Genomic DNA, 18,574 nt, shown 5'->3' with positions numbered 1-18,574 from the left:
GGTGAATTTGCGTGGACGCTCACTACTGGGAATATTTCAATTGTCTTGAATGTTTTACACTTGTGAACAGTTCTTCTCACTGTACAATGATGGACTTAACTGTTTGGAAATGGCGTTATAACTCATACTGATGGGCAGTGATGGGCAATGTCTTTTTCAGATCTTTGCTATCTCTCTGCTTCTTGGCAGTCTGTTAAAACACGCGTGAATGGTTGAGACTAGAAAACGGCAAAGCTTTTTCTTTTAGCAGCGCTCACACTTGCTGATGATCAGTTAATTAACTTAATTTGATTATCAGCACCTGGCTGCCACTTCCCCTCTTAATCCCCATGGAAACAGTAAGATTGCACTTACAGTAATTCTTCACACACTGCTTCTGCACTTTGGCTTCATTTTTGTTAAATAAGTACTGACACAGTGTCGCATGTAACACCTCACCACACGGCTTTTTCTTATGTCCTAAGATGTAAAGCCTTACAACAGAAAGAGGGCCTCCTTTCTTTTGCACATGACTGTATATGGCTTAGTTATTTAAAGAAGTGTTTTCATTTTGATATCATTTTAAAAAAGTGACGTGAATATAGAGATTTCCTGTATTTTTTGATAGAGCTGTCAAAGATGCAAAATGCAGTGCAGTGTTTGATAGAAAAAGAAAAGAATTGGCCCAGTTGTTGTTTATTATACACTCCGTTCCTTAAATTGGTACAGCCCTGCAGCACACACTGACATTTATTTGATTGTTTGCGATAGGCATCCTGCTAAAAAGATAAATGGAACATTTATTGAAATGGTACGAATGCTCTTTTTTCCTGCAAATGATCCAGTGGCTATATATCTTACCAATGGGCTTCGCTTTAAAACACATTTTGTGTCAAATGTGCTGTTTGTGTTTCTAACTTCTGACACAAGAATGAACTCACCTTGAAAAATGAACTTGAAATGAAGACTAAAATGTTACAGTGTTCATTCTTGCAGTGGTTTTTAATATTCATCTTTATTTTTGTTATTTAAATGATCATTTTCTGTGTTTTACCTCTGCCGCTGGCTGCAGACAGCCAGAAAAACAGAGCTTGTTCCCACTAATATGCCCCTTTATGAATAAAACATTCATGCATTTAACTGTTTCCAATATGCGGTTGATAATGGCATTCGGCAATTGTAAAACAAAATGGCAAAAACATTGCAGCCGATTTATCCAAGAAAGCAACAATAAACAGAGCTGTGTGACGCTGATATGAATTTTCAATCCAGGAGTAGGAATGGTCATCACAATTATGCCATTTAGCAGCAGAATCACCAAATTGTTATGACAAACAAAAGCTTTTCATAAAACAAAAAATATGTCTGTGCTGAGTGTGCCTTCTCTTTCCCGAAGCTACAAAGATAAAAAAAGCAAGAGGACATTTTTACTAGTACATAACTGGAATTCAGGATATTTTTTCTGTTGTGACTGAATTATCATCTGTAAACTCAGTTTGGCATACACAAACTACATTCAGAATTGCTCTGAACTCAAACTACCATTGTCCGAGGACAGTTATACTGTAAGTGCCATCATTGCTACTGAATGCTTACTTACCAACGATGTCAGAGGCACACAGCGTCTCCTTGAGAAAAACCACAGATATGATAGCACTGGCTGTAAAATCAAAATAAATGTCTCTTAGTTTAACTGCAATTCAAAACATTCAGTCCACTAGAATGAAAGTAAATACAAACACAGTTATATTTCCATAGGAATCACATCAGCAATGTTGTAGTCTACACTGTTGACTGCAGACACACACACACACACACACACACACACACACACGTCAACCACACTATTAAAGCAGCTAAACAACCTTGATTATCTTGTTATGATGGGATCAAAGGATCTGTGAGGCAGTGAGTTCTTAAAATAATTAAGCAGAATTATTTGTATAGAGTTGTTTTTGGTGGTTGTTCACTGGAATGCTCAATATGAAGTCAAAGGAGTTGTTGATGCAAGTGAAGGAGGCCATCACTAGGCTGGAAAGCATCAATCAATCAATCAATCAATCAATCAATCAAAAGAGATATCAAAGATTTTGGGAGTGGGCAAATCAATAATATTTTACAAAGAAGGAATGCACTGGCCATCAGAGGGCTAGATTCTGAAGCGTACAGGGCTACGCTTTCTGCTTCAGCCAAATGTTTCTGATCTGATCAGACAGCGCTGCACAGAGCAAATGGATTATGACCCAATGCGTGCTGTAAGAGCATTGAAAGAGTTTCTCAAGGCAAAAAAATATGATATTTATCAACAGCTAAGTCAGTCATCTGATTTCAACCCTATCGAGCATGCTTTTTAGTTATTAAATACAAATGTGAAGAGACTGACAAACAAGCAGCATCTAAGGGTGACTGCAGAACATCTCAAGGGAGTAAACAAAGCATGTGATGATGTCCACGGATTGGAGACTTCAGGCAGTTTCATCCAAGTATTAAAAACAATCCTCGTGTTTAAAATGATGTTAGTTTGTCCAAATACTCATTACGCTCTGAAACTATTTATAAAAATGACTGTAATTCCCAAACAGTTAATGGAAAATTTTCCTAAACCACTTGAATTAAACCTCAAAGTCTACACTTCAGTCACAATTTGACTGTTTGATTTAAAATCCACTGTTGCAGTGTACAGAGGCACATACTAAAAAAAAAAATTGTGCTTCGCTTTACATCACATCGGGTGCACTGTTTACCTGGGAAAGAGAAGGCTGCAGGACGCACTATGGAAGGAAGGCTATTTCTGGACATTGTTCTGAAGGAAAACCTTGGGTCCTGGTGTTTGTGTGGATATTTCACTGTACCTCCTTCCTAAACATTCCCAACCATCACTTACACACCCTTCATGGCAGCCGTATTCAAATAGGCTACTAACATCAGAACAAGCCATCTTTAGGTTTTTTTAAGGTGTTATGTCTACACAAGATAAATGCAGTTAGTGATACAAGTATTTAGTTATGCACATATTCACACAGTGACACTATATTATTATATGTAAATGTGTGTTCACATAAATACATGTACACAATGCTTGACATGTTTAGATTGCTTGGCACAACAAAAATTGGTCCGTATGCTTGGATAAATGGAACTCATTAGGACTTCATAGCACCAGCATGAAATTATGATATTCCACGCCATGTTTTTTGCAAACCCATCCATCAATATCATTGTCAAAAACTGTGACACTGAAAAGCAATCAGTTTCACATGAGCTAAGCCTCAGATTAGTCTTCTTAATGTTTCCCCAGGATCTGCACCGAACCAAGGGAGAAACACGGCATTCGGCTGTCACGGAGACAAATAGCGAGGCGGGCAGAAATGCGTGCAGACTGCACAGACATGCCGATAAACAGGCAGATACACAGATGGATGGCCACACAGGCACGCTAACTGGCCGAGACAGAAAAACAAACTGCGAGACAAACGGCCAGTGGACAGAGAGGCAAACTGACATGCAAGTGACAGCGGCCTGTCACAGTGACGCTGCCGTGCTGGAGGTCTCCTCACTAAACAACACACGTGGAAAGCTCATTTTTATATAATCAGTTGGAATTATGATGCTGCATTTTTCACCAATATCACAGCAGAGCATACTATGGGAGCTGCGTTTTGCTGACACGACTGCCAGACAGCAATATGGGTGAGCAGGTGATGGCACACAGACACAGGGACTAATTGAATGGAAGAAATTGCTGGAAATAACTGGAAGAGAAACAGACAGAGCATTTGAGTCTGTGTATGGGCTCTGCCTCCGCCATAAGGAGATTAGATACAGACTGTAAACAGCTCAATGTGTCAGAGACACAGTGTGGCACGCATTGGATCACAGCGACAGTGACAGGTTCTTAACATGGATATTAAACATATATAGTTGCAAGTTTATCTGAAACAAATCAAATATAAGCAAAAATGCCATTTTCAAATCATGATTTAAAGCCACACTTCCTTTCAAATAGGCTATGTAACTCCAAACACACATTTTCCGAAAGAACAGGCCATGGATGTGCACAATGCCGCAAGGACACTACGCTCTAATTGGAAGTTTATAAAGATTCTCCTTAATATTCTGATGAAACAGTTAGTTGTTAAATATTTCATACTGAGAGCATGTTCGCACTCACATTTTGGACTACTCTTTTGCCTCTGGGACCAGCTGGATCTAACAAGTAACCATAGCAACTCCATACAAAGTGAGCTTCGCACGGCTTGATATAATGAGAAATGTGGCAACGGGAACCTCTGGGGTACGCAGTTCTGTCACTGCTGTTGTGTGCGCATCCCATCAGCAGCACCTCTATACATGCTCTTTGTGATGTGTAGTAATGGGTACCTACCAGTGAGGACGAAACATACAGTGTCAAACATTCTTGTGCAACACAAATCTGTCATGAGCAAGATGAAAGCAACAAAAGTCTGGCTGCCATCACCCAGAGAAGCTCAAATATAAGAGCTGTGCACGTGCAATTTGTAGAAAAAAAAAAATTGTATTCACAATTTCCCAAACAGGAACTTTTGAGAACTTGTATCAAAACAGTCCTTCAGAAGCTATTCAAGAAAAAACGTTACACAAACGTTGTAAAGGAGTTCTGAAGTCTGAATTTGAGATCTCTTTTCCGACCCCGAATAAATACAGTCACACTGTAAAGTGATTCTTTAAAATTAGTGTCTTATTTATACATCTACATTAAATCCTGACTTCTTCACACTGCACTAACACCGCATCCTAATGGATAATACAGTGCTGCAGGTCTGACATCTGTGAGTGATGCAGTCAGGTTTCTGTTCATTTCCACACTGCCAGCTTCCCCTCCTCTTTTGCATGCAATGACATCGGTATCTGAACGAGAGCTGATTCTCTGCTCCACACAACAGCTTTTGGGCTGATGCTGTCATTCCTAATAGAGAGGACTGGGCTCTGTGAACGCGGACAGTAGTAATTGCTCTCCCCGGAACGTCACGAGTGCCAGCGTGACATGCACGGACAGGCGGATGACAGCGGCATCGTCAGCTCCCTCGATCCCGGCCTTTTACTCCTCTGCTTCTGCCTGTTGTGTCTTATTCATTCACATACTTATCCTCTCCTTTCCTTGAAATTTTCTTCCTCTCACCTCAGCCTTTCTCCAAGCCAGCCACTCACTTCCCTCTTGTTTACCCAGTGAAGGCATCCTGCTGTCTGTACCCCCTTCTGTGCCTTCACACAGCTCTCGGAAAACAGGCACAACAGCACAGCAGGAAGGGTGTGTGTGTGTGCATATGTCAGAGGAGCATCCCAAGTCGACACAATCCTCTAGACCTTTTACACTACAGTTATGCATGAATTTTATGTGTGTGCGTGTATGTGCTTTACACATTTGCATATAGTGTGAGTCAGTGTGAGGTGAGGGGTACAGTCAGTCAAAGAAAGAAGCCAACCTGCAGATTCTCCCCTGTAGCTGAGGAGGACAGACTGTGTCATGACTGCAGACATCTTCCTCTTCTTTCTCTTCCTTTCACCTCTTAATCTCAGATGCATTAATTATTTAAGAAGCTCCTTGAAAACGCACTTCAGCTGCATAATATTCATGCAAACTCCAGTGCAACACTAGCAATCGGCTGGTTTCACGAGGATCTGATAGTAAAATGGAAATGAGTACAGTAATTGTTAATAGATGTGGTTTTAAAGAGATTCATCACAAGGTTAGATTTACACACACTGACAAAGCATTTGGAGGTTGCTGGTCTTAACAGAACACAGCACCGAGGCTTTACTTCTGTTAAAAGCATTTTTTTTTTTCTTTGGTAAGTGCTCACTGAAGCAAATACAGTGGCAAGCAAAACTACAATGAACAAGAGGTGCAGCCTTCTTAGCAAGATTTGTGGTTTCGCTTAGTGCTTTATTCAAACCATTCATCCACTGGCAAGACGTGACTATAGGAAGCGTGGAGGTAATAGCTGTCATTAATATCCATGAGTCACCACCACCTCCAGCGCCGTGAGTGATGCGTGGTGGAAGGTAAGAAGTGAACCTGTTCAATATTTAACCTGCGTTTAGAGTGTTTGCACTGAGCAGCTGCCAGCTGTAGCAACGGGCCAGGCTTTGTTTTGACTGGCTAATGAATCCGGCTTAGTCTGTGACATCTTTAGCTCAACTGTGGGCCGTAAAAATGATTGTTTCTCAAGTGTGGTGTTAGATTTATAATGTCAGGAATAATTGGACTTCCTATGTAATTTAATCTCAGGAGCTAAAATGTAGAGATTTATCTTCTGGGTTCAGTGCTGGATATAAGGTAGGAATTGAAACGATGACACATGAACTCCACCACTCTTCCACACACACACACAATGACCCACTGTTTCTGCTCTTTTAAAATTTGTTATATTTACTTTTGAATTAACACCTTAAATAACAAAGAGTGGTTTGTAAGCTTGAAGATTCCAGTGAATAAAGTGAAGACTGTTAGTCTCATCAGTTATAAGCAGTTGTGTAGCTTGGAAACAGAGGAGAGAAATAAAACTGTTATTGCAGATGGAGAACTTCACTGATACATACAGATCATTTTTATGCCCTGCACTTGAACAAACTGCTGCTAAGCTAATGAGCTGATGAAGTGATATATATCACCATATATGAAGGTCTGTTTAACACGTAAGGGCAGAGCAGAAACTAGTATTGTGCAGTGCAGCACAAAATAATAGGATAATAGACACATTTAAGTATCAGTGTATGGTGACATTTAATATAAACGTCTTTGCAATATGTATTAGTTATTAGGCAATAAGGGACTTAAATATAATGATTATTAAGAAACATTACTACGTAATAAGAATAGATTTTATGTGATTCTATAACAACAATGTCATATAGAAACAGGTTAATGTACTTTTTCAGTACTTACTTGCAATGCTTCTAAATTAAAGAATATTAATAAAAGGAGTACAGTTAGTGAACCTAATTAACTGAACTGTGTTGCCACTTTTAAACCTTTACTAACTAATGTCTATGTGTTGAATTTCACGTTTCAATTAAGGTTCTCATATAAATAATACTGGCCAATATTATGCCTCCAATCTAAATAATACATCATATGTTCTGCATCCCTATTATAAGGCCCTAATATACATATATATATATATATTATATATCCCTCTAAAACTTAAAACCAATGAATGTGGGGACGAACTTGTATAATCGATAAGTTGTATTACTGCCGTGAAGTCTTCTTGTGTATGTTTAAATGCAAGTGATTTTAAGATGAGTATTATTTCCTCTTTTGAATCAAATGCTTCTTTTGCAGACAATATCCATTAAATCCTAGAGAGTCTTTGCAGTTCTCAGATGCTCCACAAACAACAGCAAACTTCAACTTTGGAATAAAAATGAATATGAAGCACACAAGTCTTTACCCAGGTCTGGGTTTCCTAGGAGATTTCTTCTGCAAGTAATAAAGACAGAGCAAAAAGATTTTATTCCCAATACCTTTTTTTGTTTGTTTGTTTTTTTTACCAGCAGTCAGTCTCACATTGATTCATATTCCCATTAATACAGTGATACAGGTAATGTTAGCTAAGTTATCAATGCTTACCTAGCTAAGTGGGAAAAATGAACCCAGTCAGCCTACTGTGGTGTTACAGTGAAATATAACATTAATGGTTCTAAGGAAATCAACCAACCAGTATCTGGAAGCTACTCGGATGTTAATCCAAACACCTGAGCTGGTGTCACTGTCAGCAGACAGCAGGAGAACAATAGCTATGACTTTCCCTGTACGATGGCCATCATACACAGTAATGGGTGACCATATTAACAAGTTAATTCGCTTAATAAATGTGCTACTGCTGCACTACTGCAAGAACCATACCCCATTTTTATTTTATAAAACCTTCCACCAGTAAGAGGTGTCTCTTGTGTTTAGACTTTCATTATAAAGATTTTGGAAAAACTGACATTGCTTGAAGAAGTAAAGCAATAAATTGTATTTTAATCTTTTGTAGGTTTTGGTCATCTCATTTCTACCCTACAGCAACTATAATGACTTTAACTGTCAATCAGTTGGGTGACTTTTTGCTAAATAAAGATTTATTTATGTTTACTGATAAATAGTCAACAAAGTGTTTTAAGTGCCATGAATGCCTTACAATCTAAATGTGTTAAAAGCAGGAGTGGGAAGTAACAAAGCAAAAATACTTGATTACTGTAAAACATTTTACTTTTACTCCCTACATTTTAAAACTTCTGTACTTTCTACTCCTCACATTTTCAAAACAGACAAGTTATTATCTCATGTCACTGCGAGCCTTCGAACATTAAACTGATTTGAGCCTAAACAGTAACACATAAGAGGGAATCCTGTTCGCGTATTAATCACCAGGAAACGTTGCATAAAAAGAGATGACGTGTGCCAGAGTCAGGGGTTAAAGTGGGCTGTTTTTTTGGGGGGGGGGGGGGGTTGGAACGACAGCAGGTGTCCATAAGTTACGGTTGCGGTACTTCAGCATCTAGCTAGCCCTGCAGAAGAGGAGCGAACATAAAAGGAAAAACATGCTGTGGCAGGTAATTTCAAATGCAGCGTTTCTATAAGCTCAACACACAAACTGTTTGTGTGCAGTTTGTCGCACACTGTGTTGCTAGCTAAAGGTACAGCTGCTGTATTTCAACTGTGCTATTTAAAGGTTGCATGAAAATCCTCAGCAAGTTAGTGCAGCATGAACAGGTTAGTTTGCTGTACTGTGATGGATTCAAAGAAAGGAACAGTGTGTGACTGGTGCGCAGTGGTCGTCTAGTATAAAGTTAATGTAAACAGTGTACTGTCAGTGTAGAGGACGGAAATTAGCCAGGACAACTCATGAAACATCTGCTGACATCTGGTTGAATTCAGCTGTGTACAGTGTTGGTCAAGTTACTTGAAAAAAGTAATTAGTAACTAATTACTTCTCCAAAAAAGTAATCCCTGTACTTTACTGATTAGTTATTTTCAAAAGTAATAGATACTTAGTTACTTAGTTACTTTTTTAACCATCTGGTTGTGTGCACCCCCCACCCCCCTCACTTTAGTGTTCTGGTCACAATTGACCAGTTAGTTTTTAAAAACATGATACACAACCTGAATACGTAATAAAGCAATAGACCTTTCAGCCCAATTCTATTTTTTCTGCATAATCCATCATATAAAATTGAATCAAATGAAAAAAATCGCTTTTTAAAACTTGTTTTATTACTTTTTATCTTTTAACTTCATGCACATTGCATCATGCAAAAATTAAATTATATGCAACAATCTCTCACAGAAAGAAATTTGTTTAACATTTAAACCTATTTTCTGCATATTCCAGCATAAAATAAAATAATGTTTTGTGTTTGCACTCACTTTCAAATAGATGCAAGTAAAACGCAGCAAAAAATAAATAAAATAAATAAAATCAGAGACTCAGCTCAGAGACAGGTGAAAAAGAGTCTTGTTGCTCTTTTTCACCTGTTTAGCAGGAGTGGGGGCGGGTGGAGGTTTGCCCGGTGACGCAGCGGTCATGTCAGTGGGGGGATCCGGGGGTTTCTCTGTGAATTTCCCATTCCCGTGGCAGCATGCTGCTTGCTCAGATTTGAAGTTTAATTTTTCACAGTAGAAAGAAGTTTTCTTCCCACACAGAGTTTACAGCGGACACTAATGTTTTTGTCACTTTTTACAGAATCAGACTCAAAGTAATGTCAGTACGTCCACGCTTTAAACCCTGCATGGTTGTACTCTCTCCCGCACTCCATATTATCCGTTGTTGATCTGCACACGTCTGTTACCACGAACGTTGCATGCGTTTATGTCATTGTCATGAGACCCTTTCACAAACAAAATCACGGTTTAGTAACGCAGTAATGCAGTGTGCTTACGGGAAAGTAACAGTAATCTAATTACTTTTTGCAATAGTAATCCCTTACTTTATTCATTACTTGAAAAAGTAATCGGATTACAGTAACGTGTTACTTGTAACACGTTGTGTACATCCACAAAGAGCAGCAGGTCAGCTACTCACAGCTACTGGAGCTCTCAATAGAAATGACTGAGTTGTGATTCTTTTCCCCACACTGAGCCATTACAACTAATTTTAGGGTTCCCCCATCTGCTGAATCCACTTTAATCTCTTCCCTACTCATTTCCTGCTTAGAGGCAAAGTCACCCTCTTCAGTGTAGGTAACAGAAAATAGAGCTCTTCTAATATTATTGTTTCATTAATATAGCACAAGGTTAAGTTAGCTTTGCATAAAAACAGCTGGTAGAAACGTCCTCCAAAGAGCTACTTTTTACTTTCTTACTTAGAGTACATTTCAGAGCCTGTACTTTTTTTTTTAAACTTTTACTTGAGTAAAGAAGTTTAATCAGTAATTCAACTTTTACTGGAGTATTTTTCAACACTAGTATCAGTACTAGAAACTTTTTAAATAAAAAATGACTTTATAAAATATCATTAGTTTTTGGTTGGCATGACACTGTCTACAGGATCAGAAGGAAAGAAGACGGGCCTTGCATGGAAACACCTTGAACTGTTAGTTTTGCTTTCACACTTGGATAATGCATGGCTTAAAAAAAACAAGATTATATTTACCTATAACAGACACACAGCCCAGTGGGGCTATGAGAGATGCTGGAGCAAAGCCATAGGCAGCAAAGTTTCCCAGTTCCCCAACACCCATGAGAACCACACCGCACCACCACATGACGGATGTGTAGTAGGGTTTGGATCCTCGCTGTGCCTGACGTACATGGGCGTATTTCTGTCAGGAAGAGAGGGAACAAGAGCCAGAGGAGCCAAGGGAGCAGTCAGATAAAGTGGGCCCAACAGAGCTGTACAAACTACAGCAACACAACACAGACGATAACTCCACCACACTGTGCAAAGCTTAAAAAAGTAGGTGCAATTTAACAGATAATATAGCGTTACACTGACTGTCATACAACTCTAAACGCAGCATCACACTCTCTGCTGATTACCATTTCATCTCAGAAGAGACATGACACCAATTAAGAAAATCAATGAGGTGGGAAGCTGTATGATCCCAACAAGTCTACAGTATACCTCATAATCATTAACAATTCTATTTCTGGAAGCTTATACTGGCTTCTAAGTAAGGGTTATCAACCTGTTTCAGCCCTTTTTCACATCTACTTGAAGCTGTCACAGCTTCCAAGTTTGCTTTGGATGCTCTGCATGCTGCTGCCATGCAGACTTTATTTTATATTATCAATTCCAAAGAAATAAAAGATCACTTTAGACAAGTAATGTTTTTAGACGAATCCTCTCAGACTGGTAAATGTTAGCGCTTGTATGCTTATATTACATTTAATCAGTGAAGTCCTTATTTTTTAACACTGTGATGCTCAGAAAATGGTTGACCTTCACCTGAATTAGAGCTATCAACCTAAGGGCGCCTTATTAATATACTACTCGGGTCCAGACTGTGCAAAAAATGTGTTGTTTGAATACTTAATTGCAGTATATTAAAACTAAATTGTAATGTTTAAACATCCACTTCTATTCGTTTTAATTCAAACAGGCTTTTCTGTCATGAAATGCAGTCATTTCTAATGCACACTGCCTGCTGTGAAGATCACACAGCCACAGTGCCCGAGGGTACGCGCACTAAAATCCTGATGAGCACACAGAGTTTGCTAAAGAGAGCAAACCATGAGGAGAAAGGCAGTCTAGAAGTACTTCACAGGCGCTAAACGCCTACTGTGCTGAGTGTCTGTCATACAGCTGGATTCCAGTGTTTCCTACCTGTATGTTGAGCGAGATGCTGATGAGGACATTCCCACATATGGAGATGATGATTCCCAGGAGATAAGTCTGTGGAAATAAACAGTAAACAGACAGAGGATTAGGTGACGCTCTAGTTGTCACACGACTCCAAACACCCCATAATACTTCTCGCAAGTCTTCCCTCCAGCTGTCGCATCTGTCATTTCCATGACAACCACAGAGAGCGTTGCTCCATTGGTGTTGTGTTCAGAGGCACAACTGCGTGTATAGATATTGTTTGTACCGCTGTGGAACAGAAGCTTCTAAGGCTTCATAACACCGAAATCTGTATTCTCACACGTAGTAAAAAAAACAAAACAAAAACAGCAAACAGACATTTGACACAGATATGCAAAAAAACCAAAAACAATCCAAACTCTCACACAATATCTGACACCTCACTAAGACCTGGATGCATGCTGGTGCACACCTTCAGACAAATAAACACACAAAGTTCTGGGAATATCACGCTCAAGCTGACAAAGGCAAAAATGCAGATTCTCAACTATAACTATCATGTTTACCATCTTTAGTGTTTGCAAACCAACAACCTCACAGTAACTCTTTCCCAGGATTCATTTCATAGTGTAAATACTGTAATTAGGACTTTCTGACTTGCAAATAGCATCCACATCAAGAAACTAGCATTTTAGCAAAAGCTACAATTTATCCTGAACAATAAGGTGGATGTCTCACTGTACACCATTAAATACAATCATTTCAAACTATGCAGTGCTTTTTGGGTAAAGAAATACATAGATTTCGAGACATCCAAAGTAAAACCTCTATATAAAACAGCCAAATTCAATTTTAGTGCAACCTTAATTAAAAAAAAAAAAAAAAAAAGTATCATCAGATTTTTGTAGCAAATTTTCATCAGAGTAGGTGTATAAGTGATGGAGGGAGAAACAGGATACATTCACTTAAAGTGCTGGAACAGTATACTTGGCTGTTTTGTCCCTGATATATCCCAGGAAAATGATTGCCAAAAGAAAATTGAATTCTGAGTTATTAACATACTGTTGGCTGTGGGTGGACAAAGTTTATAAAGGAACGATAGCACAGAGTGGGGATGGAATGTGAAGGATAAAACCTAAAGAAGAGAACTCAATCACTCTTGAACAGGGTTCGTACGCTTTTTTCAGGGTCAAATTCAAGCACTTTTTAAGCACTTTCAAGGTCCCTTTTTAAGCTTTTCCAGCACACAGTTGCAGCAACTGTGACGTTCACTAGTAGAACTGACACACAAAACAAAACGACTACACTACACACTAACTACACAAGACAACGCACTAACTTGAGACTCCAAACATGATAAACATCACAAATCTCTCACTATCAAAACTCTCTCTCTCTTTTTCGCTCACTCACTTCCCTCTCTTCCCAACAACCAAATACCACATGTTGCCGTATCATTTTTTGAGTGGTCGACATGGTACATTTTTCCACCAATAGGGAAAGAGTGTTTTTTCATTTTTCACTCACAAGCAAAGCGTGTTTGCTAGCGCTCTCCTTAGAAAACGCCGTTTTTACCGTTTCTTCCCGGAGTAAACGCCACTGTTTTATTCAGAACCCCCCCCCAAAAAAACCATGGGTTTTACGTGACCTATCAACACAATTTAAAAACTGGTATATAGCTTGAAGTCCGCACGTTCGACCCAAGTTGAAATGGAGACTCTGGGTCTGTCGACCCCAGAGGGTTAATCAGAAAGCCTTAAGTTAGCTAGTTATGTATCGGGCTAATGTTTAAAGCTTTCACTTGAGTAAATTAACTCATATTACTGCTAAGTAATGTTAGCTAAGTTCACAGCATATTCCGTAATAGCGCTGCCATACTGCATCACACTCAGTGCATTTCAATCATTTCTCCAGCGAGTTTGATAGCTAGCAAAATAATAACCAAAATTTAAAAAAAAAATAGCATGTGTAACATATGTGTACTGGAAAATTATTTACTAGCACTCACCTATCATGCGACTGGAGAACGCAAACTCCGCCATTGTTGTTTTCCATCAAACACTCATTAAAACAGCAACCTACAGGTATGTTAGCGCACTCATCCCCGACTGTCCGAGGGAGGGGCGGGGTCACATATTGAAACAGACGCAAGGCAGCCCAGGCGGGGAAATTTTGCTTTTGCTTTTTGCAACTCATTTTATTTCTCTATCTGATAAGAAAACAATTCAATCAGATAGCTATTTATTGTGAATGAAATACAGTTACATTTTCAAGCACTTTTAAGCACCACATCTGAAATTCAAGCACTTTTCAAACCTTGAAAAGACGACATTAGAATTCAAGCATTTTCAAGGATTTCAAGCACCCGTACGAACCCTGCTTGAAGTAAAAGAAAGTGCAGCCAAGCATTTATCCCTTGAAATTGCTTTATGGAAGAGAGGTGGAGGATGGACAAGGAGAAGGTGGATGGTGATGGGAGTTAAAACAACAGGATGAGAAACAACAGTGAGGTGGAGAATAAGAGGGAAATCTAATCACATGCAGCAACAATAGATTTTTTTTAAAAAAGGAAGTAAGTATTAATGTTCAGGTGCAGCGGCTCATTCTGTTTGATAGGACAGACAGTGGGTTATTGTCAGTATTATCCATCTGATGTTGTTGACAATAAGATAACACCGCCGTGGACATGGGAGTGAATGGAGTGTAAATGAATTCCTCTGGTCTCCAAACACAGCTCCAAAAACAGCTGCTCACTACCGCACGATCCAGAGGTCGCCTATTGTCCATCAGTGCGCATCATTAGAAATCCTCAGTGACAATATGAAGCATGTCTTTGCCAGACAGAGAGGGAATAGCTGTGATGATCATTTACATTAAAGCATAAGCCGCGATTCATTGTGCAAACAATGGAAATATCAGCAACCCTCTACTCTTTCTGCCAGGCTCAGAGAATACATGGAAGCGTACACGGAGTGCAGAATTATTAGGCAAGTCGTATTTTTGAGGAATAATTTTATTATTGAACAACAACCATGTTCTCAATGAACCCAAAAAACTCATTAATATCAAAGCTGAATGTTTTTGGAAGTAGTTTTTAGTTTGTTTTTAGTTTTAGCTATTTTAGGGGGATATCTGTGTGTGCAGGTGACTATTACTGTGCATAATTATTAGGCAACTTAACAAAAAACAAATATATACCCATTTCAATTATTTATTTGCTTCTCAACCATACAAAAATCTGCCTACTCTTTCACGTAATTCAGTTTATTTTGAAAAGTCTCAACAGGATCTTGAGCTTTATTGTGAAAGGTTTATCTGGAAAATAAACAAGCGGACACGCGATGGTTTTACCATCATTGCTGCTAACGACAACGCATAAAAACAGTTGCTTGTCCATCCGTAGTGTGGTTATATTAAATATAAGAGAAAGAGAGAACTTTAAGAAAATAATATAGCCACTACAATGACCATCAAAACGATGAAAGAATATTACCGTAAACAGTTTATTTTGCGACACCACGAAACAAACCATAGTGTAAAATGAAACGATAGATGTTTTTATATTGTCATCCGATATAGATTGTTATATCGAACAGCCCTAATATGAACTTATTTAGAACTTACCAGAATGAAAATGTCTGTAGCACACCAACAGATATCTGTGGATGGTAGAGAACTGGATATCAGCTCATCTCACAGCTGCTATCCAGGCTAGATGCCTTCTTTTGGTAACATCCAGTACATAAGCTCCCTCACGTTGCTTCCAGGTGGGGAAAGAATAAAAAGTGAGCCAATTTTCAAGCTTATTCCCTTCCAGATCGTGCGATCTAACATGACAACCCACAACACAGCAAGGCAAACCATTGCTGATGCTTTCGCTCCTTAAGCCCTTTGTTTGGCCTGCTAACATGGGCCCCAGCGGCCACGCCCCCTGCCGTGACTCCACGTTCCAAAGCCCTATAGACAATAACACCTAATTTAAAAAAAAAGAATGTTGCTGTTACCATCATCATGATGATCAAAGGCATTTCATATGCCTTTGATCTGTGAATCCTTAAATAGGGGTAAGGATCCCAAACTTTCATGCAGTTTACTTGCAGCACTCGAGATTGCAGCATTCAAGGGTACGCCTGAGAAGCATTTCAAAACAGTTGAATCTTTAACACAGGCACTTCATCGACACTCCAACATGTCTCAGAGTAATCACGGCAAAAATCAACAAGCTTACGCTGACCACCAAAATCTGGAGCCAAATTCGGAAGAAACTCATTTCCAGCTTCCACTCAAGAGGAAGCAAGGCCCAGATTATGTTGAACAGAATTGCAGAAGTGCCCACAGCTGCTTTCCACCAAGGAAAAAAAGACGAATCTGTGAAGAAAAAACTGTGTTGAAAAGACGATACAGTCAGATTTTAAAAGGCAGCAAAAACAACTCTGAGAGCTACTATCCAGAGAGAAAGAGGATGAGAATAGTCACTGAGAAAAAAGAAACAGCAGTGACTCCGAGCATCCAAAAAAGTTGGACGCCAAGGTCTAGCCAACCCCAAGTTGAGAAAATGGATGTTACGACCTCGAGTGATACCAAAACCTCTGAAAACACACTGAAATACAACAAAAGGCCAGAACAAGCAGCAGTGACACAGAGGATCCAAAAAAGTTGGACGCCAAGGTCTAGCCAACCCCAAGTTGAGAAAATGGATGTTACGACCTCGAGTGATACCAAAACCTCTGAAAACACACTGAAATACAACAAAAGGCCAGAACAAGCAGCAGTGACACAGAGGATCCAAAAAAGTTGGACGCCAAGGTCTAGCCAACCCCAAGTTGAGAAAATGGATGTTACGACCTCGAGTGATACCAAAACCTCTGAAAACACACTGAAATACAACAAAAGGCCAGAACAAGCAGCAGTGACACAGAGGATCCAAAAAAGTTGGACGCCAAGGTCTAGCCAACACCAAGTTGAGAAAATGGATGTTACGACCTCGAGTGATACCAAAACCTCTGAAAACACACTGAAATACAACAAAAGGCCAGAACAAGCAGCAGTGACACAGAGGATCCAAAAAAGTTGTACGCCAAGGTCTATTCATCTCCTTGTTCAGAAAATGAACGATATGACCTTGAGTGATACCAAAACCTCTGAAAACACACTGAAAAAGAAAGAGAGGCCAGAAGACCAGAGAGAAACAAACGTGTGGATCATTGGGTCCAGCTACATCAGACGAGCCGAGATAAAAGAGATTTTCGGAGAAAATTTGGGACTTAATGCCAAAGTCCAGTGGTTTGGCAAAAGAGGAATGCAATGGAGGGGAGTCCTTCCTCGTTTTTATGAGGAGCTATCCACACAGAGCCCACCCGACATACTGGTAATCCATGCTGGGGGCGATGATTTGGGACTCTCTTCTGCTTATAAACTTTCTTCTGTCATTGAGAAGGAATTGATCCAACTGCACACAGAGTTCCCCTCAATGACAATTGCATATTCATCCATCAACGAGCGTCAAGTGTGGCGATATGGAAATCCAGGCAAAATCGATAAGGACAGGAAGATTGTGAATGCCAGCATTAGAATGACTGTCGACCGCTTTAATGGAGTGATTATTGAGCATCCGCACATCAGGTTTTTCAACAACTCCATTTTTTTACCTGATGGAGTTCATTTCACCAAGAAAGGAAGTGAACTGTTTCTGACAAGCATCCGCACGGCCATCCAGAAAAGTCTTCAGTCACGTCACTGAAAACTAACTTGAGACATTTCTTTCACAGTCCAGAAAACCATACGTTGTTCATTTTAGGCAATGTGAACAACATATAGCTAACATGTGCTCTCTTTTTCTTTTCCTCTGCCTCTCACCCCCCAACCAGTCATGACAGATGGCTGCCCCTTTCTTAGCCTGGTTCTGTCAAAGGTTTCTTCCTGTTTAAAGGGAGTTTTTCCTTTCCACCGTTGCCCAGTGCTTGCTATTAAAGGGGATCATTTGATTGTTGAAGTTTATAGTTTAGAATCTAAACTAAACTAATAAACATAAAACATCAGGTGATTGTTGAAGTTGATAGTTTAGAATCTAAACTAAACTAATAAACATCAAACTTCAGGTGAGGGGTTCACATAGTAGGGAGCACTACAAGAATTACAAATAAAAACATGTAATTGGCGGCTAATCAAAATAAAGAAAACAATTAAAAAAAAGATCTCTTACTGCTCTGTTTATTTCTTTAAATGAACACTTGTACTTTTTGTCATAGAAGAATAAGAATATTAATATGAATATGAACACCAAGGCGTTTCCAGGCCAGCCAAGAGATATAATCTCTCCAGCCTGACTTGGGTCTGCCCCGGGGCCAAATGCCTGGTGGCACCCTTGCCTCAATGGGCACCTTAACTCATCACTTTTGACGCAGAGAATGTATTTTATGAACTAATATTAGTAGGCTGAAGCCTTTTACTTCTACTTACTTCTACTTTTACTATATATTAATATGCTTTTTTAAGGCTCAAGATGTGGGTTTGTTTTTCCAGCTTCATTAACAGTTGTTTTTTCCGTGATCAGATGTCCTTACATCTTCAGCAGTAACGTTAATCCATATTGCACAGACAGAGAAAATCAGCAAAATTATTGATTTTACTTTTGATATTTTGCCAGTAAAACAGTTTTATGTCTCCTGAGGTCTTTTCATTGTTTTATTGCTTTGCTAAAGTAAAAGAAAAAATCCCAGCCATTCCTCATTGTTAGCGAATCATAAATCCATCACTGGATCACACCCAATTGCTAGCACAATACAGGGAGTGCCGAATTATTAGGCAAGTTGTATTTTTGAGGA

General features: G+C 39.2%; 1 protein-coding gene across 1 annotated transcript in view; it reads right to left on the bottom strand.

Annotated features, from left to right (window-relative positions):
- The window catches only part of nipal2 (NIPA like domain containing 2), a 34,051-nt gene that overhangs the window by 7,276 nt on the left and 8,201 nt on the right, over positions 1-18,574 (bottom strand). The window contains exons 2-4 of the mRNA XM_005464928.4: positions 11,772-11,840; positions 10,599-10,767; positions 1,580-1,639 (exon numbers count right to left, since the gene is read on the bottom strand). Coding sequence (XP_005464985.3) covers positions 1,580-1,639; positions 10,599-10,767; positions 11,772-11,840 — 298 coding nt within the window. The remainder of the gene's footprint in view (positions 1-1,579; positions 1,640-10,598; positions 10,768-11,771; positions 11,841-18,574) is intronic.

Source organism: Oreochromis niloticus, linkage group LG11, assembly GCF_001858045.2.
Source record: "Oreochromis niloticus isolate F11D_XX linkage group LG11, O_niloticus_UMD_NMBU, whole genome shotgun sequence".
Lineage (NCBI taxonomy): Eukaryota > Metazoa > Chordata > Actinopteri > Cichliformes > Cichlidae > Oreochromis > Oreochromis niloticus.
Note: the sequence above shows the minus strand (reverse complement) of the source record. Positions and strands in the feature narration are given on the sequence as shown.